General features: G+C 48.0%; 1 protein-coding gene and 1 long non-coding RNA gene across 12 annotated transcripts in view; one reads left to right on the top strand and one right to left on the bottom strand.

The window, feature by feature from the left end:
- GLI2 (GLI family zinc finger 2) overlaps positions 1–23550 on the bottom strand; it is a 184009-nt gene that overhangs the window by 17867 nt on the left and 142592 nt on the right. For 9 of the 10 annotated variants that reach the window (XM_025152142.2, XM_046943465.1, NM_001271901.2 and 6 more), the window contains 6 exons: positions 20835–21037; positions 19018–19209; positions 9613–9814; positions 7255–7468; positions 5634–5747; positions 2231–2362 (listed from right to left, as the gene is read on the bottom strand). In XM_025152142.2, coding sequence (XP_025007910.2) covers positions 2231–2362; positions 5634–5747; positions 7255–7468; positions 9613–9814; positions 19018–19209; positions 20835–21037 — 1057 coding nt within the window. The remainder of the gene's footprint in view (positions 1–2230; positions 2363–5633; positions 5748–7254; positions 7469–9612; positions 9815–19017; positions 19210–20834; positions 21038–23550) is intronic. The other variant, XM_040703355.2, reaches the window with a different exon arrangement.
- LOC107053881 lies at positions 7100–16636 on the top strand. Of its 2 annotated transcripts, XR_005861727.1 has the most exons (4): positions 7100–7304; positions 11673–11768; positions 12650–12729; positions 16400–16507. It is a non-coding gene; the product is annotated as an uncharacterized LOC107053881 (long non-coding RNA). The 2 variants fall into 2 exon arrangements; XR_006939859.1 differs by having other exon boundaries at positions 11673–12729; positions 16400–16636.

Genomic DNA, 23550 nt, shown 5'->3' with positions numbered 1-23550 from the left:
CCAGATGACGGAGGGAAGCTGTGGCATGCAGGTCTGGGTTAGGTTTCGGGTGGGATTGGAGAACAGCTGCCTATGGTTCTGATTTAATAACACAGCACAGGTGTGAAATTTTGGCAGAGATCTGGTTAGCCCCCTGGGAGACCTATGGACACATTACACCACATCCAGACCGGACTGCAAAGATGTCTCCTGGCTCTGTTTGCATGGGAATCTGACTTGCAACCAAGACTACGCAAAGCAGTGCTAGCAGGAAGCGTGTGGGCTCTCCTGTTGGGTTCCCCTTGGGCCAGAGGAAGACACTTTTATTGGTGGGGGACTGTAGCCCCCCTTAAAGCTTATGAACTGTCTGGGCAACATCTGCTTCCCATCACGCCATGCAGGAACAGTCACACAACTCACCACACTTAACTACACTGCTCCACAGCCCCCACTAAACCCCTAACAGGCCTACGGCTTTCCTTGGGCTTCTCTCAGATGTGTGCAGCCTTCCAGGCTGGGAGCAGCAGTAGGGCTTGAAAAAATACACTCACATTCCCTCTGCTCCTCTTTGACACGGACTGCTCCCACGAGCACACTGCCCACTGCGTGGGCAGAACAGGCTCTGCATGCCCAAGTACTCTGCTCTGCACACAAACAGGATTTTTTCCATGCATGGTGGGATGCCACCTTCTCAGAAGTTGGCCCACGACATCTGTATTTCATTTACTCGTGTATTTTGGGCATCCCAAATCCACAACTGCGTTGCTAGTAATCACAGCACAGAAGTATCCGTTTTTATAACCATCCAAATTTAGGAAAATCTTGGACATTCTGTCAAATATTTTTCTTTGGCTTTTCTCTGGAAATAAATTGTGCTGAGCTGCCTTGATCTGCCCTGCACTGGGCAGAGTTAAAGGGTTTTTCTTATGTTTGAGAGGGAAGTGCACAAATACTGCTGGACAAAAGTGAGACCAGCCCATCCGACATGGCCGCTGTGGTTTAACTACAGTAAAGTACCACCCTGAGGCACAAAATGTGCAATCCATTAAATAGAAATGCATATTGCTCAGTTGGACCTTGAAAACAATTTCCAGATCTGCCTGTCCTCAAGGACTTGTTGTTCTGGATGGGTGACACCTGGTAGGCTGGGCAGGTGTTTAGCCTTAGGTTGAAGAAGAGCAAATGCCCCAGATGATCATCTGGAGCACAGTCTCTCTGGGCTAAGGTTACATTTGTGTGCAGAGCTTGAGGGATAGAGACTAATGCTTACTTGGTGGCTTCTACACATGACTACAGTAAAATGAAGATGTATAACAAAGGGTTGCAGCATGGTTGCTGAGGTTGATGAATTCCCAGCAGGCCCTGGCTAGCATCCAACATCCCATCCAAGCAGGGCTCACACCACAGGCCCAAATGAGGACTGGGAGGTTGCTGGGCTGAGGGCAGGATGGGGCTCAGACAAAGATTTCTCGGGGACTTGCTTGGAGTTTGAGGGATTTGTCAACCCCAGCAGCCAAAGAAAAACCAAACAGTGGATTCCCACACGAAGCAAAGCACACAAAAGGTTCTTGGAATTCATTAGAACTGAACAGACTTGGTTTGGAGATCCTTCAGAGAGCAGCTTCGACAGTGGTTTGGGGACATCGCTGTGATTATTGAAGCCTTATTTCCCAATTTAAAAAAAAATCAGCCCACTTCCTTTATTTCAGACCCTGAGGGAGACACTGTAGCATGTTCCCACACTCTGGACGTGCTCCATCTTTGCTTATGGGCAGGGAGGTGGGAGGAATGAGCTGGGCACGTCAACAGCACCTAAGTGACATGGCCCCACAGCTTGTGCCAAGGTCTGAGGATGGTATAGATCATCCTGGCCCACATATCACTAGTGCAGGTGTATGAGGAGGCTCAGTGAATACAGCCTGAGAGAAGGACTCAGTCCTTCTCCTCATTTTCTGATCAGGTCCTATGCATGGATCTTCTTTTACTAGATCGTGCACGAGGGAGACCAGAACTGCAGCCTCAGCAGCTGGGGAGAGAGCAACATCAAATAATCTATGAGACTCTTCTTGCAGCTAAACTCCTCAGGGAGCAGCAACCTGCTTTGGCAGTGTTTACACATCGTATCTCTGATTTGCACCTTTAGTAGCTCCCAGAGTGGGCCCTGGCTGTACAGCAGCTAGTGATAAAAAATGAGGACAAGTGCACAGAAACCCAAATTTATCGCTGGAGTTTCCTCCCAGCCATTACTCACATGGACGAGCTGCTCTTGAGTGTCATATTCCTTTGTGCACCCTTCCCAGTGACAGTTAGTCTCATAAATAACCTCAGGCTCCTGTTTACATTCATCCTTATCTAGATCTTCTTTCAGGTCTGTCAGATGCTCCTGCAAGACACAACGGTGCATTGTATAAGGTGAACTTCTTTCATCTGAATTCCTCTGTCACTCATAGATTACAGGGCAGGTACCAACTGATCACTAAGGTGAGCTCATTGTAGCAACACAGAATCCTTGATTACAGAGAAATAATGAGTTACGGAGTTTTGGCAGAAATGGATCAGAGTTAATGACAATACAGGAAACACCCCAAAGCCATGGTTGCAGTGGTGCTGGCTCCAGTCAGGTCAGGAGCAGCTGTAGGAAAGGCTGGAGAAAGGAAAAAGCTTTTGATGTTTGTTTTTGTCCTTTGCTGGAGCAACACTTCTGATCTGCGGAGGTGAGGGAAATACGAGCATGAAGAAAGCAGCCGAAGTTTACAGTTACCAGTCTCACCTGACATGGGCTGGGGAGAGGCATATATTTTATCTTTCAGTGGATCAGAAAATGATGCTTAACTGTTACCAAAAGATTTATGCCAGCGGGACACTCCACAGGGAGAAAGTGTTGAGCCTTCAGAACTTTCTGGGACTGGCAAATGTAAGAATCTTGAGCAAGACCCCATGATGATTGCAGAGCAGAGATCCAGGGGCACTGGCTCCAGTATGGGGTCTTCATAAACGAGTTAATCTAATCCTAGGCACACTGTGAGCTCTCTCCTGAACTTCTCTGTCTACCCAACGCCTCAGAGCTAAATGAATCACAGAAGATATTTTATATGGCTGCTGCAAGGATTAAAACATTGACACCTACAGGACAGGGTAACACAGAACACGAATGCAAATTACAACAAGTCAGAGGGACAACAGTCACTCAATGTGAGTCACAGCTACTTGCACTATAGACAAGGCAACCAGCAGCCAAAGTTGACTCCGGAATTTAGCAATGCAAAACAAACCCTGATGGTTTTGACCCCTTTCATTCCCTTTCCTCCCAATTACTACCACTGCCCAGCACAGATCATCCCACCTTTAGGGCACAGGAGCACCTGGGGTGACTGACTCCATCAGACATTGTTCATTATGATGTGATACTCCAGTTGGCCCCATAAGTATTTAGCCACAGCTAGACCCATCTCAAATTGTCTCTGACCTGCCCAGATGGACCTATTTGGCTGCCATCTCTTTCCCCATCAACACCTTTGCAATGCCTACTGAGAGGCCACAATGATTAATGACTTAATGGCGTTCTATGGCTTGGAAAGTAAGATCTGTTGTATGAGAGTTCAACAATTTTCATTAACTAGCTCATGACATACATGCCAGCTGTGACTTTTCAGTTCAACAGTTTAGATATGGAGAGTAAGAGATTTGTTTTGGTTAGCTCTTCATCTAAATACACACATACATACATACATATATGTATGTATTGCAAGGAGGATCCTGGAAAAGGGAACTGTAGAAATTCACAGAAAGATTTCTGGATATTTAAAGTATATCTGAGCAATAGCCTGAGAAAGTTCAAACAGCACTTTCTTTTTGCAGCAACTCTATTTGGTTGAGCTGTGAACAATACTTTTGTTGAGATGTTTCTTTCCAGGAAAAGCCATCTCTGAAAAAGTGAGCTTTTCTACTAAAAATATTATTTCGCCAAAATGTTTCTACTTTCTGCTGAAAAAACTGAACAGAAACCTTTCTGATTTGTTTAAGAGGATTGACATGTTTCATTTCTGGCTAGTTCAACAATTGTATCATAAGAGCACAGTAACTCAGGTCTGTATTGCCTGGCGCTTCACTGTGTTCCACGGATCTTGTCTGGATCACATTTTTTTTGGCACACACTATCATGGGGGATACTGTCTGGACAAGGATTTCAGACACCCAAACGACAACTCACATGAGGTTTTTCTAATGCAGCATTTCCGAAGCAAAACACACATATGGATGCTTTTTTGGGGATGGCTGCTCCCCAGTAATCAGGTTTTCGGCAGAGTCTTCTGCAGAATGGGAATCCCCAAATTTCAAAAGGTGGCTGTTGCTCAGACCAGCTTAAAAGGAGACACCCGTGACATTCAGTCCTCTAACCTGTTCTCCCTGCCAGGAATGGACTGTCTCTCACAAGGCACTTTCCAATAATCTCTCAGTCAATACTGAAATGCTGCAAGATGTGAAACCTACATTTCCCTTGGGGTATTACTCCACACATTTTCTCATTAGGAACCATTAGATAACCAGAACACATTTTCTTTCTCTTAATTTCACCCTGTTCTTCTAATCAAGCTTCCGTGCACCGCTTTAAACAATTCCCTCCCTTCTTGCAGTGCTTATTTCACGTGGGACTCAGTGGATGGAGCACTGGGGCAGAGCTGCAGGGAGAGCGGGCTGGTGCTTCACAGGCACTCTTTGCTGTCAACGGCAGCCATCAAGGAAGCAGCTGTCTGTCCCACAGCTCCTCTGCTACAGATGCTTTAGAAAGCTGGTGATGGCTTTCCAATCTTTTTTCATTTGCTGCAGGAAAGAAACATGTTGCCTATTAGCCTGGGTGTTGGCCAGATTGGTTTTTTGGGGCATGTGCTTTTCCAGCAGTGTGTGGATGCGCTCCTAAACTCAAAGCTCCAGAGAGATGCCTCTTTGCCCTAATCGTGCTGACTACAGCATGTTTATCTTTCCCTGATATGCTATCTTCATCAATTTTACCAGCCCCCTGATGACTGCACACATTGCTGTCCCCATGCATCATGCTGAGACCTGCTCCTGAACCAGGGCAGGAGGAGAAATTTGTCATCAACTCTTCCATTCGCTTGACAATAACATGGCCTAATATTTCATGAAAATGAAGTGCCCAGAGCACTCCTGATAGTTTACAGTTGTGATAAAGGATGGTCAGATGGATACTGTCAGCCATTAAACAGTTTGCAATCACAGAGCTCTGAAAAGACAGCAAGGGGCTTTGGACCCTTCTTGGTGTCAAATGTGACACTGGTGTAAAGGATGTTGCTAGGAGCAATTCCTTGTTGAATCAAGGAGTCCTTTTTTTCGCAAGCTTTCTACCTACATGCATGAATCCTCTGTAATCTATGTTTGCTCTGAAACACCAATACTGCTTGCTTTGCAGCACAGAAAACTCCAATGCCATTTTTTAAAGTTATCACGCTTCAAATATTCCCTCCCTCCTTACCCTGTATCCAACCACAGCAGCAGCACGCTGAGTCCTAAGCACCCACTGAATGCTTCACTCAGTCACTGCATCAAAACATGCCAACAGCATCGTTCCCAGAGGCAAGAAGACCCAGCAGCTTTGCTGCCTCGGGCCCCAACACGTCTCGCACCAAGGAGGTTACCTGCGTGGTTGGGGATACTGGGGGCAAGCCCTCGACTTCGGTCTTGACTTTGGTGCGCTTGTTAATTACGGGATTGACGGTGCTGCTCACGGCTGACTCGCTGCTCTGCTTGCTCTAGGAAGGAAAACCAGGCAAGATGTGGTACAGGGTTTGGGATGAGAGACTCAATGCAGCCCACAGCGTTGTTCAAAGTTAACTAAAAAATCAGTCAAGGTTGAACGTCAAGAGTGGATGGGGACAACGGAGTGTTGGCCTGCTGCCATGGGCTTCATGTGAAAACTAGCCTGTGTGGCTTTGTGCGAGGCAGCAGGAGGGGAAAATAAAGGGCACCATCAGCTTCTGCAAGCTCATCAGCAAGCCTGGCTCTTTCAGAACGATCCAGTCCCTGTCAGATCCATGAAAATGTTATGTAACACCCACCCAAGCCACGATTTTATTTCTCAGTGTGATGAAACAACTTGTTGAGAAAATGAATTCCCGAGAAGAGCGGTGGGCTCTGGTTACATGTGAGGGCTCCTTCATGCTGGGTGCATGAAAGGCAGCGTGTATATTTTGCTAAGCTCTTAAAAAATGAAAACAACTTCAAGAGAAAAAAAATCCCATTGTATGTGCATAAAATTGGAACATTATCATTTTAAATACACTACTCTCGCTAATTGCTCAAGATTGGTCATGCAAGTTATTAAACAGAGGCACAACTCCTACCAGCCACATTATTTTGGTAGCCAGTTTGTGAGAAGAAAACAAAACCAATCAATCAAATAACCTTCAATAACAAATAGAGTTTGCAGTGCAGCAGCCATGAGAAATCCTAAAACAATAAACCAGTCTGAAAAGTTCAGTATAGTGCAACTAAAACAACAATTTGAAATGGGTGTGAAATGAGGTGAAGTAAGTCTCTGGGGAGAAAAGCAATTGCAATTTAAACTTCAAAGGAATGAAAAGGAGAAGGAAAAATGATTAAAAATGTGCTATGCATATTCACTACATATGTGTGTAGGGAGGGTCTGTGCACACACAGAGATGTGTGTGTGAGTGCACAGGTATCGGTACGGACCAGGTGAGGTGTATGACTTCATATACATTGCAGCATTCCTAATACTCAGAATGTGGCCTTTGATTCTGCAAAACTTAACATCAACAGCAGAGACACAAGAGAGAATGCCACCTGAGGAAGTGACAACTGAAAAAAGGGAACAATATGTAAAATGGTGAGAGGTCCTACATAGGATGCACTTACCTGCTTGTGAGGGAAGGAGTCACATGCTTTACAACTATCTGCATGATCCACATCAGTAGAAAAAAGGAAGGAGGGACGGGTGAAAGACCTACAAAGCTTGATTCACAGCATTCATGTGCTTATCTGGCAAAACACTTCAGCATGTGCCAAATCCCACTGATTTCAGCAGCATGTGACAGGTGCTCAAGGAGATTTGCTGCCTGAGATGGCCCTGTGTATCATGTTCAGCGCTTTGCTGGATCAAGGCCATTGGCTCCTGCACAGGTATGTGTGCGTGTGGGTGTCCAAGGAGGGCGGTGGGTGCAGAATTTGACTGTGACAAGTTCAGAAATGCTTCGTCAGGAGAAATAAAGAGTGCTGTAAGGTGAGAGCCATCCCTACCTGACTGGAGTCGGAGATGCAGTTGCTGTTGCTGCTGATCTGTGCCGGAGGTGGGTTGACGGAGATGACGGCCATGTGCTGCCGAGGGGGAAAGGTGGGAGACGGCTGGATGAGGGGAGGAGTGTGCCCGAAAGCTGAGCTCAGACCTCTCTGCTGGGTCAGGATCTGCTGGTACGTCACGGGGTTGATGGGGTGGGGGAAGCTGAATGCAGGGCTGCAGCGGTGGGAGGAGAAGAAACAGTGAAGGATTATTTCAAACAGCGTTTAGCACTTTGGCAAGTGACTGACTGAGTTTGGCCAGGACTTCTTAGAGGCTGCAGTGTCACAGGTAGGTGCTTCAATGCAACAATAAGCCTGCTATTGTGCTTTGCTGCAAAGACAAGCTCTGTCCCGCGTGAACCTCAGCAAACTTTCTGATCCATGTATCAGACCGACCCTAATTCCTTTGCTTCTTATGTTTAAAAACAGCCAAAGCCCTTGGCAGGGAGCTCAGAACACACCTGGCTTCACAGCCCCACGTACCCCAGCTTTCCCCAGCCCTATTCTGCAGGCTTGCAAGCTCAAGGTTAAGCTACCTGGGCTGTGAAACCCCAGCATCCTCTGGCTCACCTGGCAGAGATCACAGCCAGGGTGAATCGCGAGCCATTTAGCATAGTCCAAAACATACAGTTTATTTTGCACTCAGGTGAGGGACATGCTGGCTCAGGGGATTGCTGAAGTGTCACCCTTCATATGTAGGTCACTGGTTCAGCTCCAATCTAGGTCAGCAGTGACCAGGAACCCCACCAACTCCCTGGGGCTAGCTAGAGGCAACAGGCTGGAGCCAAGGTACAGCAGGCAGAGGCATTAAAAATGAAGCTCTGCTCCTGGAAACAAAGGTTTCACACCCCAGGGACGCATTTGTGGTGGACGCCCTGTCCTTGGAGACATACAAAGTCAGGTTGGACCAGGCCCTCAGCACCCTGATTGAGCTGTAGGTGTTTCTGTTCACTGCAGGGAGTTGGACCAGATGGCCTTTAAAGGTCCCTCCAACTCAAACGATTCTACGATTCCTCTGACAGAGATGGAAGGACACAGGAGATGCAGTGAGTATCCTTTGCTCCCTTTACTCCAGGTGAGGGATGCACAAACTGTGGACTCGCGGCCCCAGATTGATTATTTGGCACCTTTAAAACACAGCTGCCCTGAGCCCTTACCCTCATGGTTCTTCTTATGTCACTAAAACTGCCCATGGTGTGAGTGCTGAGGGAACAGGGTCATAATTAGCAACAGACTTCACTTCCAGTTTTGTTTTTAGAGAAAATACTCATTGCCGGTGATCACACAATTAGTATTTCTCTTCCAAACTAGTTAATGACAACTTGACCAGAAGAATAATGGGCAAAGATCACTGCGGTGTTATAGAGCTCTAGGAGTTAAATGCGTGCTGCAGTAAATGAGGTGTGATGGCAGGCTGCTGCACAGCACTGTTGTGTTACAACAAAGTCCAAAAATGTCTCTCACTGTTTTTTTTTTTTGAGCTAGCAGTATGTTACATTCTACAATTTCTAAATGACAGTCAGATAAAGTAACTGATAAAATTAATGTAACGGTTACTAATGGCAATGTTCCCCTCCAAGTTTAAAAGCGCAGGGTCTTTACAAAGCCTTGCTTTGCAACAACGTTAATTAGAACTAACATATTTAAGCGTTAAGTAATAAAAAGAATAACAACATTGTGAAACTTGGGTTAAGCAATCACGGCAGGAATTGACAACAGTAAGCTGCCTAGCGTAAGTGCTTTTTAATTAAGATTTGAGCAAAACTTTACTCAAGGGCTTAGATTTTTTTTTCAGATACGTTTTTAGAATTAGGCTCTTAAATCCACCCAGGCAATATTTGTTTAAGAATGTGGGCCAATAGTTTTGAGAATACTTCGGGGGCAATTTCTTCAAACAGAGGGTTGTGCAGAATCACAGAATGGTTTGGGTTGGAAGGGACCTTAAGGTCTGCCCAGCGCCAACCCCCTGCTGTGGGCTGGTTGCCCCACACCAGCTCAAGGCTGCCCAGGGCCCCATCCCATCTGGCCTTGAGCGCCCCCAGGGATGGGACACACACAGCTCTCTGGGCAGACTCCTCCAGTGCCTCACTGCCCCCTGAGTACAGAATTTCTTCCTGACATCTAACCTAAATCCCCCCTCTAGTTTAAAGCCATTCCTTCCGCTCTATCACTACCACACTGTGAAAAAGTCACTCCCCCTCCTGCTTACAAGTTCTCTTCAAGTACTGGAAAGGCACAGTGAGTCTCCCTTGTTAGAGGACACCACTCATCCTTTTGAGGGCGGTTACACAGTTAGACAGTCTACCCACAAAGCATTACCTTATTGTCCCGGCAGATAAATGGCCGTAGGAGCCACTTGCCGCTGAGCTGCTTCTGGAGTTGTTAATATATGCCACGAGGGAGTTTGGGGAGGTCCTGATCATCGTCTGCAGATCAATGCTGGCATCAGACAGCGGGGAGATAGACAGGGCTCGTTTTCGGCTTAACCTCGGAGTCACCCGTGGGCTTGAAAACCGGGACACTGTAGGAAAGAGAGAGGAGGGGCGGATGAAGCACAGACTTTGTGAGCCAAAACCAGCGGGATGCTGCTTCCTGCGGCCAGGTGAGGGGAAGGAGATGCCTGGTGGCTGAGCATGGGTTTCAGCGGGCGTGGGGGGATCTCCCAGTGCATTCTCACCGTCACTTGGAGGTGCAAATGGCCAGCTCAGCCCATTGCTGGTGTGGGCATCAGCGTGCTGGGGTCAGAGGGGTGCTCAGGAAGGGCAATGAGCAGGAGCTGAGACCTGCTGGCTTGGGACTGCTGTGGGATGTCTAAGAAGCAGAGCAGGCAGCAGCTGAGGTTTCCCCTCCGCTCAGTGCTGAGTGACCTGGCACAGGCAGCAAGGCATGCTGCGTCCTCCTCAGAGGGTAAACAGAAGCCTGTCAGTCATCGTTCTTCATTGGCACTAAATTAACTTGAAATTAAAAGGGAAAAGGCCCCATAGGATTTCTATGAGCACAGCCACCCCATTGAGTCAGCGAAGAGTAGAGGCCAGCGGAACCGCGTCAGAGCCCAGGCAGCCCTCGGACACAGTGCGTGCAATGGTGTGCAGAGGGAGCAGGAATGAAAGCGAGCACAATGCTGACCACCCAATTAACGCAGGGTGAGAGACTCTGGGAGCCTCAAAAGTAAATTAGGAGTTTTAAGAAAACCAATTTGGCAGCTCAAGCGCAAAGTTCAAGCTCTCCTCCTCCAAGGGGATCTGCCAGGGCCTGGACCCTATTAGCAATTGTCAATCATTCAGGCATGAAGTCATTTCCAACCCTGCCAGTCCTGTTTGTGGATCTGCAACACACGGTGAGTTACTACTGTACTAATTTGGCCTCCCCCAACATTTCGGCATTGCTAACTGGAACAACTGACTTCATCCTGAGGAAGCTCTGCCTAAGACTGAATGACCTGCAAGTCACGGGGTGGTGTGGATGGGAGCCGGGGCTGGGCAACATCACAGCAGCTCCTGATAACCAGGTATCAACTCCAGTGCCTGGCCAAGCCTCAGCCCTGCTTGGATGGGCTTCTCCCTCCAAAGCAAGGGGAGAGCAGCTTCCAAGAGTTGCCTATTATTTAAAAACGATTTTTAAGGGTGAAATACGCTGCCAGGTCCAGTGGTAATCCCCATCATTCACCCAAGTGAGCACAGTGCTGCATTACTACCTGGTTTTTCCAGTGGCGGTCTCCTGGGAAGCAGCCCTTCAGGCTTGCTGTGGCTATATCCTATTAAAGGCTGTGAAGGAAACGGTAACTTGCCCAGACAGGCAATGCAAGCTATTTTCCTTTAGACAGTTAGTTGGAGGGACAGATTTCAGTTGCACCTCACCAAATACAAAGCAGGAGCACAAATTTTCTGCCCCGCAGACAAGTGCTGGTATGAGAGGGGTGAATGAGATGTACAAGGCGGTAAAATACAACCTGGCAGCAAGAACGAGGTGCTCCTTGATTTGTATTGGCTCACAAAAGTTTTTGTCAACATTTTCCTGAGACCAGTGGCTGGGCTTCAGTCTCCTGGAGCCCATGTGAGTCACTCATTTACCCAAGTGGCTCCATTCTTGCAGTGCACGGATACTGTGATGTTCATAGGGTTTAGTGCCACTGCTCCCCTGCTACTCATAACGTCCCTCTCTGCACAAAGTAAGTGATTTGCATGAGGTCACACTGGAAATACAAGGTTAAGTTGAAGCAAGCACTCTTGTGACTTCTGTCCTACACCTGAGAAGCTTCAGGAGTTGCTGGCTGCAATTCCTTCACCGCAAGAGTAGCAATATTGGGAACTTCTCCTAAAACTCAGGTTGCTGTATACATGCTGAACCCCTGCTTACAGTATTTTGTATATGTTTTGCAGCCTCATAGGGTGGGGAAGAAGCTTGAAAACTTAATTCAAGGACCAAGTAGCAAACACAAAGAGCACATGGTAACCTATAACATCACCACCTGACCGGTAAGGCTGTTCCATGATCTGGTGGGACCAGACTCAAACTTTCTGAACGCTTGCAGACAACCCTGCCCTGCCCCATTCTGACACAGTGAGTGGTGCTTCCCTCAGGAGCTGGAAAAGCAGACGCTGCTGTGCCGAGGTGGAATCAAAACCAAAATGACTGAACGAAGTTCCTTTGTAAAGACTGGGATTGCAGAATACCCAAATTTCACACTTTGTCCATGAAATGTAGGCTCTGATAGGGCCCCAGAACAAGTAACACAAGGGTTACTTGGGTCCAAGTTGTAGAGATGAAAATGGTACTCTGTCCACAATATAATAATGCATGACTACCATTGATGAGAACTCATTAATTTAATTTCCTGGCAATAAGGCATCCTTATTCACTATACAGTCTATGACCCTGGACAACCTGGGTGCTATTCCCAGCCCTCCCCAGCTACATCTCCTTGAGCAGGTTGCTTCTTCTTTCTGCGTCCTTATTTCCCAGTGCTATATATTCAGATGAACTCCTTTAGATAGGGTTTGTGTTTTATTTATTTCCTCTGCGTTGCATCTACCAAATGCAACGGGGCTCCACCTCGGCTGAGTTGTCAGTGTTTCTGTCCTACAAATAATATGCATCTTCCCAGATATAGTTATTGCTTTCTGCATTTGCATTCCCACAGTCTTCTCCTTCTCTAACAGAAGGAAGCAGGCCAGATTTGACAGTCATATTTATCTCTGTTACTCCCACACCTCAAGGGAGATCTGTTTATTAATGTGCCACTTCCCTTGATAAATTACTAAATAGAAAGAAAAGCCTTGTACTCATTTCTCGCTGCTCCTTCCAATGATTTATGTCCACACTGCTGGTTCAGCCATTGGTCACCGTTAATTTGCAGAGGGAAGAAGTCCTGACGTCCAACAGAAGCCCAGCTTTCACTGGTGCAACCAGCGTGGGTGCCCTCCTGGCTGCACACAGGTATGTCATTCTTTCCACATGTAAAGCTCTGCTGAAAGCTGTCAGATTGGCAAGCTGGCCTGGGACTTCTCCTGCACCAAACCAGTAATATCCATCACGTTAGTGTCTGCTCTCATTTAGCTCCTGCAAGTACCGCTGGGCTATGCAGAATGTTTGATAGCAGATCCAGTAGGTTGGGTTCAGGCTTTACACAAAAGCCTCTGAGATCTTGCGAGTTTGCAGAGAAAGCTGTGACCTAAAATCGTGCTACCGATGAACAATTCATCTCCTCTCAATAGCAGCACCCAGGAAAGGAGGCATCTGTGAAATGTAAAAGGAACTGAGCCACACAAGGAAGCACTCAGGACTGTATTAAGAAGGGGGGATCTTTTCACAATTATCACTCAAAAGCAGATTAACAGCACTAGGATCATTCTTGATAAAACTGGCCTAATCCCCTGATCCGAGGACACGAAACATGAACATTAAGTGGTAACAGGCAGCAGCAAAGACAAACGTTAGAGGAGCTGCACACACAGACAAGGTGCTCAGTGCGAGCTGACTGACAGTCATTTGAATACGTGAACAAAATCCTGCATTGCCCGAGACCCAGTGATGTTTCACAGGAAAAACTGCACACAACTTTTCCAGCGGTGAATGCCCAGAGAAGGAAAGGAAGGAGTGATCCATTTTTCAGACGCAGAGAGATGGAGACAGAGCGCCTCGGAGGGTTCAGAGCCAGGGTGGTCAGAGCACCCCCTCCACCACTCTTGAAACAAACAAAAATACGAATTTGGCTGCTGCTGTTCTGAAAGAAGGTTTGTTCAGAAGCCCGAAGTCATCACAGACATTGAAACGAAAATAAGGAATGATTTAAAAGTTCATTCATCTGCCTGAATTTCCACTTTAAAAACAAACTTCTCTGTGCCTCTCTATCTCAGAGACCTTTTTCCCCTCAGTTGCTTCCCCTTGAATACTAGCCTTTCTCACCAAGGCTCGGAAAGAAGTGATGGGCCAGAGCCCACACCTGGTACTGGGTCTGTGAATGATCACATCCACGAATTAGTCAGAAACTGATTTTCCTCCTGAACTTTGATTTACCCACAGGGGGCCAGTGACAGGACACAGGGCACACCTCACATTTTCACACGAGGGGCAGCCTGCGGGGGGAGCGCCCACCATGGCTGCGGGCCATCCAAAGGACACTACAGCAGCACGTGGTCTTGATCAGAGAAGGTCACTGGGGAAATTTCCTTCCAAGTGGCCGAGCCCACAAAGCACGTGGGCTGCAAATGCTCACCACTTCCTTGCTAAAACACACCCACGGCCACCACTTCCCTGCACCCAGCACCGGTCCACCCAAAGAATTCAGAAATACCCCCTCCTCTCACCATGAGAGTAAATCCACGGATGGTCCTTTCATCAACAGGCAGCAGCAAGAAGCGACTAACGCTCCGTGCACAGCCAGTTCCTTATTCCCTTCTCCCCTTGGGCAGTGGCAGCACACGTCTCACTCAGACTGCAGCAGATGCTGGACATTTGTTCTGGCACCAGATGCTGCCCTGGGACCCTCCTTTCTGCCCTCCCTGGGGCCTGATCAGCTTCGCAGTTCAAGGAATACTAATGCTTCCCTCAAATCCTCGCTGAAAGACAAGGCTGCATTCTTCTACTCCCAATCCACAAGGTAACTGTTTAGACGACCCAACTTGCATATGTAAATTGAATTCTTTAGAAACCAGAGTGCAGCAGATCTCCAGACAGAGCGCTTATGGGATGCTCTGGGACTTTTTCTCTCTTCTGCACATATTTTTCTAGGGAGGAAAACAGGATTGCTGGCTAGAACTGGGTGGGAAACCGTTTCACATTCTCTGAACCTTTTCTGAGACTTCAGCAAGTTTCCATTCTGCGCTGGGACAAAGAAAACAACAAAAAAAGATCTCTGAGTGGTTAAGGAAGCGACCGCAGGGCGGGCTGTCTGCCCGAGTAGCCGGCAGCTGGCTGGGTTGGGATGGCATCTGCGATGCAGAAGGCTCAGCCTGAACATCCCATGTGCTGGGCACTCGGCCCACGCAAGGCACTTTTCCCAGGTCACTGTGAGGCTCCAGACCTCCGGATGGAGCAGTCACACTGTGCGAATCTGTTGGAGGGGAGTCCTGAACCCACCTCTCACACTGCTAACTGCAGTGACCGCCTGGCTGCACTGCCAGCCCAGCTCCTTACCCTGATGACTATTAAATCATTTGCTTGTAGTAGAAAGGTTCCAACAACAGTCACTGACAGAGGACAGTGGAGGGTGAATCACTGTTTGAGTTGGGAGAATAAAGTCCTGCCTGAACGTTTGCCCACGTCCCAGTTGACTGTTCCAGTTGCCAGCCCATTGGCTGTCTTGTGCTGAATAAAGCCTTTTCCCAATTAAACTGATTTTATCAAGTGAAGATATTTGTGACTGCCATGCACTAGCCAGCAAGAAGCAGGGCAGGAGTCCATCCCTGCCTCCAAAAGGGGATGAAATGCCATTACAGTTTGCTAGGTTGCACAAAGATGCCTATGCAGCCCTTGTGACTTGAATGACTGTGTCTGTACAGTGCCACCTGGACATAAGGTGAATTCAGGACACTTTTTTTTTTTTTTACCATTGCCATAATCAGTATGGACAACCCAATCATGCCTTCAACGCTTCAACGCTGTGGCTAACAGAAGTGATGGCTTTAAAGATAAACTCTTGTTCCCTCTCTGGCCACAAGAGTCCTTATTCCAAAGACCCAGATCTGGCTCCCAGAGCACCTAATGCACTGCTCACTGATCATATCGTCACCTTTCTCTGTGGGGTCTCCAATGACAAAACAGCTTTGCTTTGTACAATATTTACAGATCTTCTCATGTACGGAGCTATAAGCATACAAGCATCAAGTCAGGCTGGAGGAAATGGCACTTCCTGAAGGTTTGCAGGCAATGATGAGAGCTCTCCATTCAGACTTTCCTTCATGCACCCACCCCATTACCTGGAATAATCCACCACATGGCACCCATGTCTAGGAAAGAGATCTGCTCTGGTGAGCAGATACTGCCAGTTAGTTTCAAAAGTGTCCCACCAGGAATGTTGTGACACTGGAGAGGGGTTGACATTTGATTTGAAAATGCAGGTTTTCTGACAACTGGATTAGACTGGATTCAAGCTCTGCTCTTGGATTTAGAGTCCCTGCTTGGATGGACAGAATGAAACAGGACAGCTAACTGAAGGGTTATTAATTTTCACTGGCACTGGCCAGCAGACTGAAGCAGTCTGCTGCATAACACTTACGTTTGGTTTACTTCAGTGGTTTAACTACTGATGCAGCGGCACAGTAAAGACCTGCTAAGAGATGCAAGTGCGGGGCATCTTTGCTCTGTCACCATGTAAACACTCAACAGACAGTTGGCCAGTAGCCACGGGCTGCAGTTGATGCCTGATTACTTTTCTGGTCTTTTTGCACACCTGATGCGGTGAAAACACACAGCGTCAGGTGTGAGATGAGAGACTCTCCAAGAGGTGTGGTAAGAGTAACATGAAGGGCTCAGGTCTGTAGAAGGATCATACTCAGTATCGTGGGCTTCCACAGACCTGTAGATGTTTGGAGGCAATGTGACAATGAACAGCCCTTTTCTTTTAATTATTATTTTAATACGCTTATCTGCTCTTTTGCTGTTGCAGGTGCCAGCGTTGTCACAGGTGTGCTGCATGTGGTCTAACAGGAACTACCTGCATTTCAGCAACCAGCAAAATGATTATTGTAAAGTTCTTACATTCTAGCACTCTGGGAAGAAAAGAGCTCTCTGAATGAGAGATGCTGTAAGACAGTGACTCATTAGGGTTTTATGCATGCTACCCGTATTCTTGTCTCAGAAAAACACCATAAGCGGATACCTTATTAAATTATCTGTTCAACTATTTATTTAGTCCCTACTGATTTGAATTTTTGAAATAGCTTTCTAAACAGAGAGGGATATTCCAGCTCTTCAGCCAGAACTTCATAGCAATCCATTTAACTCTCTGTCTTAGTAATGCACAATTCTCTCTTCATGCTGGCATTGAGCCTCCATCATCAGACAGAATAGTTCACTGGGGATAGCACGTTAAGCCCACCAACAAAATGCCAACCTATGAAAGGCACCCCGATGTCTCAGGATGCAGTTTTGATGTTAGGAAATGCTAAAATGGAAAACAGAAGTACTTAAGTTGTGGTACTTAGGGATGTGGTTTAGCGGGCAATATTGGTGGTAGATGAATAGTTGGACTAGATGATCTTAGAGGTCTTTTCCAACCTCAGTGATTTTATGATTCTATGATTTTAAGTTCCTCTGACTTCCAACACGCTTTTATATGCCTCAATGGGACAAAGGTGGTCCCAGTAACTGCAACAGCACCACGTGTAGGGGCAGTGAGGGGGGATAAACCAAAGTAGGAGCCTCTCCGGGCTGATGGATGAAGCTGAATGTATAGGATGTGGCATTGGGCTGCCGCTCCTACTCACATTCTTAAAAAGTAGCCTCCCCCTATCTCATGTTGCATCCTCACGATGTATGAAAGATTTCATCTCGTTCAGAGCACGTGAAGGTTCCAGAAAAACCTTCCCAGTTACTGATTAGCAAAGCTTTACTTAGAGATCAGAATAATGCCTGGCGAGCCCTGACTTTCTGAAGAGTCACGGTTATGAGCATGGCTGCATGAAATCAAGGCCTCTGTTATGCGATTTACTCTAGAGCCATTTTCAGGAGAAGCCAGGCAGGAAGAGAGTCTTAGGGGAGCAGCTCAGATGACTTCATATAAAGATGGATTTTCAGCAAACTCAGAGGATGGGCATTTTGATGTAATGAGTGTCCGCCTGCGCTAGCATGAAAACAACTGTGTTTGCTTCTCTTACTGGCTGTTTATCTGGCATTTCAGCGAGGCACTGATGGTCAGAGATGGACTAATAAGGAGGCAAGGAGGAAGGAGTCTTGTTCGAGGGCCCAAAGAGAACTTGGCAGAGCCGATTTGCACCCATCTGCTATAACCACAGAGATTAACCCCTCAGATGGAAGACAGAGAGCAGCTTTACTGACAAGCTGCTTCGTGGCAGAGAAACTCTGAATGTACTTTGGATGTTAGAAGCAGGATGGCATCATGCGCTCTCCTATTCAACCCAGGACACAATTTCCCAATCAGAATGGGAACTGGAGGCTGACAAGGACTATTCAGGTAAAACTTTGGCAGCAGCTGCAGACGAGAAACTGGATTTTTTTTAGTTAGAAATATCCATAAAGTCCCTATCACTGAACAGCCAAGAGCAGCTTTTATCATTCTCCATCAGTCACTTTACGAAGCAGCAAGACCGCACAGCCTTTCATCTTAAAAGCTCAACAACAGAAACTTTGAAGCGGTAATGAAATGATGCAGAACTCCACTCCAAAAATTATAATGGTCCACAGGCAAAATCCAAAGGCAGCCCAGCAGACAGAAGCTGGGAGCTGAAAGCTGAGCCCTTTCCTGCAGCAGAAGTAATCCCCAATCTCCGTATCTGTGCAACCCCAGTTCTTACAAGACACAGCATAAAGGGAAAGGAAAGAAATTTCTAGCAGCTCTAAAAATCTCAGATGAAAAAAGCCTTCAGACAGTCTTCCACATAAACATTACCCATCACGCCAGAGCAGTGTCCAGGCTGAGGGTGACTCAGCACTGCCGTCCCTAACATCATTTTCTTTCTTCTTCATTTAGCAATGAGCCAGAACCTTCTGAGTTTCTAACAACTTATAGTAGTATAAATACAGCATTCCAGCAATTTTTTTCTCCCACGAAATACGAACACAATCCTCCCCACCGTGGCTCCCTGTTAACATACTTTTCCTCCTTGGGGGGTTTGTTTTACAGCCACCCCGACAGGCCCAAACTCAGAGGAGGCTGTGCTGGGAATGGCAACAAGGGGACATCACCAGCCCATAGCCCAGACGCTGGCCAGACACAACGGTGGGATGGGAAGTGGGAGCTGGAGCACAGCCTGGGGTACACAGTGGTTGCCCATTGCCAAGGCAGCCGGGCAGCAACATCGCCCTTCTGCTGGACCAGCTGCCTCCTGCCTGTGCAGCAGCCCTTCCACAAGCACCATACCGTATCTGTTTTAAATTAGGTATATTTTACATATAGATGTACGGAACAAGATGATGTTTCAAGCCAACAATGAGTGTGACGCCGATGGGTTTCAGCAGGGTAGGGTGACCTCGTCCAGCAACCTCCACCTGGAGGACAGTCCCATCTGAATGCCCCAGATTCCAGTGGCGTGGTTTGCTACTCACCATCAACAGGGCTGAGGTACTCGTGCAGGTGGGCCGTGCCGGCTGCTCCGCCGCTCTGCATCAGGATGTCCCCGTAGGGGTTGGGGTGGCCGGCCATCAGCGTCATTTGGTGGTAGTAGTCGGTTGGGTTGGCTCCCGGTGGCGGTGGGGGCAGCCCGAAGAGGCCTCGCTCCTTCAGATGCTCATGAGCCACTGCCGAAGCCGAGAGCGAAGAGGAGAACATGGGGAGAAGGTTCCCGGAGGAAGTTAGACCTCGGCGCTGAGGCGGGCGGCCGCGTTCCTCCCGCACCCCCAGCAGCCCTCTCTGCGCGGCCCCGCTCAGCACGGCCGTGACGTGTGCTTGGGCGTGTTTTTTTGCGGACAAAAGAAACTAAGCTGGGGCCTCTGCATTCCTCTATTTCCGCAAATTTATAAACAATCTCTCGTTCCCCCTTTTAATAATCCTCCCGTTCGGACGCAGCCGTCACCCCGGGGAGGGGGGAGAAGGCCTGGCCGTCAGCAGCAGTAACCCTGTCAGCATCCACATCCCTGCTTATTAGGGAGGAAAGACGAATGCAACCCAGTTCCCGATAGCGGTGAGAGGAAATTAAAGCCAAGGTCTAATGCATAGAGCTAGGTTTAGTGTTTGGCAGCATAAAACCATTTTGGCTGCCAAAGCCAATTACGCTCACTTTCTCCCAGCTGTAATTTTTCAAACCTGCCTCCCCACCCGCTTGCCCCATTAACTTATTTACTGCAGCCTTTAAAAAAAATAAAAATGGAAAAGAAAAGGAACCCAAAACAATGCCTCTTTTTCATAGCAAATAACAAAACCAGCTTTGATGGGGGAGGATGGTGCAGAGCACACGCACTCACAGCTCAGTGCAGCAAGGAACTCAGGCACTCATCATGGTGAGGCCGTGGGGAGAGGAAGCACCCTACATCATGACCTCATTTTGGGAGAGGCTTCTCATCTATCTTCCCATTGCTGTAGCAATGTTTTTTACCCACAGAGGATGGTTTACTAGTGTCAGACAGTAAAGCAGGGCCTTGCTGCACTCCGGTGTGCTTTGTTTGTCCCCGTGGTGGCTCAGGAGCTGACGGATGCTAGGATTTGAAGACCTACCTCAGCCCTTAAACAACAAACTCTGAGGCCTTGGAACTCTCCCAGGAAGGCTTTGTGTTTTCCCCTTTCCCTGCTTGGCCATTCTTGTCCCCTGGTCCCAGACACAGGAAACCTGGTGTCCACGCTGACCATGGTGTGGTCTGTCTAGGGTGGGTGGGTACCACTACCTCCATACACCCTCACCTTCTCCTGAGAGCTTCAGCAAAGCAGCTCAGGAGCAAGGAGGAAAAAAGAACAGCCCTCTCCTCCGCCCTGGAGCTCTGCACATCCCAGGAAATGAAGCCAAAAGGAGATAACCCAGGCAGCACCCAGACAACCGTGACCCTGTTGGAGAGGAGCAAGGTTCCTGGTAGGGCCATCAGAGTGAGGCAGCTCATAAGAGAGCAGAGAGCTCTGTAGAAAGGAACATACTTTAAGCAAAATATTTATAATACGATCCAGCGGTAATAGCTATTCTCACGCTCTGCTTTCTCAGTGCAATGATGCAAAACAAATGTGTAGTTAAAGGGGAGGAAGAGAAGGAAAAAAAAATGCAGAAGAAAAGGAGACAGCTTTCCCACTTCAGAGAGCAGCTGTGGAGCCTTCACAGCTGTAAATCTCTGAGCTGCACATCAGTGCTGGTGAGCTACAAAATCGCTGCAGTACAAACAGCACGACGTGAGCATCCTGGCTGCAGTGGGATGGGCAGGATGTGGTGGGGCAGGTCTCTTACCATCGGCGGGGCTGAGCCCTCTGGCAGCGGAGATGACGGAGAGCGTGGGGCTGCCGTGGACAGAGCGGAGGTAGTGCTCCATGTGGGGCGTCACGTAGGGGTGCGGTGGGCTGAAGGGTGATTCGCCAGGCCCGGCAGGATGAGGAGACAGACGGATGAGGGAGATGTCAGAGATGACGGGGCTGCCGCTCAATGGAGGAGGCCTGGGGAGAAAACAGAGAGATGCAATCACCTGTGGCTATCTGTCCTCTTTCCTCCAACCCTGCTAGTTGGACTCACGAGGAATAGGGCTGAGGAGGGGGTTAAACATTGCATGGTGTGCTGGGGCTGTCTGGGGCCGGAGCAGCTCCTGTGTGGATGGAGCCAGCCCAGCACCTGTGTGGGGAGGATGAGGACGCAGGGACATCCAAGACCTCCAGCCTGCTGCTTGGCCACATGAATGGCTCTGTCTCGGCAGCCCTGGGCACGTAGCCCTCCCACTCGCGTCAATCAGGGCTTGCACAAACCTCCTTGACAGGTCGGCCCTATGGTTCAGAGGGCAAAAGTTCAGGAGAGGTTTTATTGCATGCTTTCTGGGGGCCACTGCTGCTAAATGCCGCAGATCTTCCCCAGGCGAAGTGTTACCTGAGAAAGCAGTCAGTAATCGCTGGGGAGTCAGCAGGTAACAAAAAGTCAGAGGCATGTTTTGGCACTTGAGTGGTTTTCACAGGGTGGGCAAGGATGGAATAGAAAGCACGCAGACATCTCCCCGCCACATCCTCTATCCTCTTACACAAACCACAGAGGGTGCAAGGAGTGGAGAGAAACTACACGTCTTGACCTGAGAAACGGAGAATTTGAGCTAGACACTAAAATGGGCAGAGCTGCCATCAGGCAGAAGTAAAGAGCTATATCTGCTGTGCGTTAGATTTTGCTTGTACTAGCAGGCTGCTGGGAGTGGAGCCACTCCGACACGGGGCTGGTGCTGGGGCCTGAGAAGTTCAGGCACACCACCTGCACCTCAGGTCCCACCCTCCTTATCAACAGCTCAGGTGCATTGTAATTTATTTATAATGCTTGCATATCAACAAAACCACACAGAAACGTAATATGAGCTCTGCAGACTTATTCAGCAGTTTACGAGCATGTTTGTCTTTGTTTGATCTTCTGTGCGTTTCTCTGTCTTTCTGATAAATTAGTAAACCTTGTGGCTTTTTGAACACGTTCTGCTGATGTGTAGTAAATTAAATGTCTTTTAAAATATTTATAGTTCAAAGTACTCTTCTGTAGCACTGCACACCGTGGCTTGCTGGTGTGAAATAGAAGGCAGTGAAACTCTATCAAAGCAAAGCTCAGCAATGGCCTTGCAGCAATGCACAGCCAGCTTGAGCGCTCCTCACACCAAGACCTGGGTTCCACCAGAGGAATACTAGGATCATAGAATCGTTAAGGCTGGAAAGACCAATAATAACACCCAGTCCAACCATCAACCCATATCTGTGACTGCTCTAGACCACATCACCCAGTGCCACATCTCCACACTTCTTGTACTACACCAGGGATGGTGACTCCACCACCTCCCTGGGCAGCCTGTGCCAATACTTCACCGCCCTTTCAGAGAATATTTTTTTCCTAATATTTTACCTGAATGTCCCGTGACTCAACTAAAGGCCATTACCTCTTGTCCTATCTCTGTTACCTGAGCAAAGAAGCCAACCTCCACCTCGCTACAACCTTCTTCCAGGTAGCTGGACCCTCAGTGGGATCCGGCCTGGTTTCTCTCACAGCACCGAAAGACAAATTTATGGTGGCAGTGCTATTTCAGATCTCATAACTTCCCCACCTGCACTGTTACAGCATTTTGTTACCCAATTTACAGGGCGACTGACGCCGGCCTCCACAAGTGCCGAGGCGGGCTGTTGCTCAGCACCTTTCACCATGACGTCAGGAGAGCCTGGCTGCAGCCGGTGGGCTGCTTTCTGCCAAGGCCGCTAATAACGGCGGCCGAGCACGGAGCCGACCAATTTATTTCTACCGGGGAGGAGGGAGAAGTGAATCAAAGTCTCTGTTCCAGATTTAGTTTCAATTCATTTCTAATAATCTCCACTGCCTCATCTGGAAAAAATGAAACAGGATTAAAAAAAAAAATGATGTCATTAAGAAAACATCTGACTAATTTTTATTCTGACGAAGTCTTAATATAAGTGAGGGGCGATGTAAATTAAAAGCAGCCCCAATCTTCCCTGGGCCACAGAGACTGCCTTAATACATAAGCCATGAAAGAAGTTTTCTTACATATACAATAAGTTCCCTCTTTCATCAGTACTCACAGCTTCTCCCAAAAGGGCTGTGAACTTCTTTGATGCAGGCTTGGAACTATGTATTACCAGGTTTACGAGCCTTCCGAGCCTCTGTGGATCAAACTGTGAGGCCCACATCTAAAATGTATATAACAATATGAAGGGTTTGCTGTTCATTTTCTCCGTGCTAAATTGGGCAGAAAGGCTGGAGTCCCTCAGAACAGGAAAACTCCACCCTGGCCAAAAAGGTAACACTGGGAAAAAGATCAAGAATTCACCCAAAACACATGCAGCTGGAGACCCGGGCGGTATTTCAACAGGAGTTTGGCCCTGCATCTACAGACCAGGTTGAAGAGCCAGTTCCTCCCGACGGCTCTGCATAAAGCCTCTGCTTGCCACATCTCCCCGTCTGCGTGTCAGGATAATCACGTTCTCAT

The sequence above is a fragment of the Gallus gallus genome, chromosome 7 (genome assembly GCF_016699485.2).
Source record: "Gallus gallus isolate bGalGal1 chromosome 7, bGalGal1.mat.broiler.GRCg7b, whole genome shotgun sequence".
Lineage (NCBI taxonomy): Eukaryota > Metazoa > Chordata > Aves > Galliformes > Phasianidae > Gallus > Gallus gallus.
This window is presented reverse-complemented; position numbering and strand designations above follow the sequence as displayed.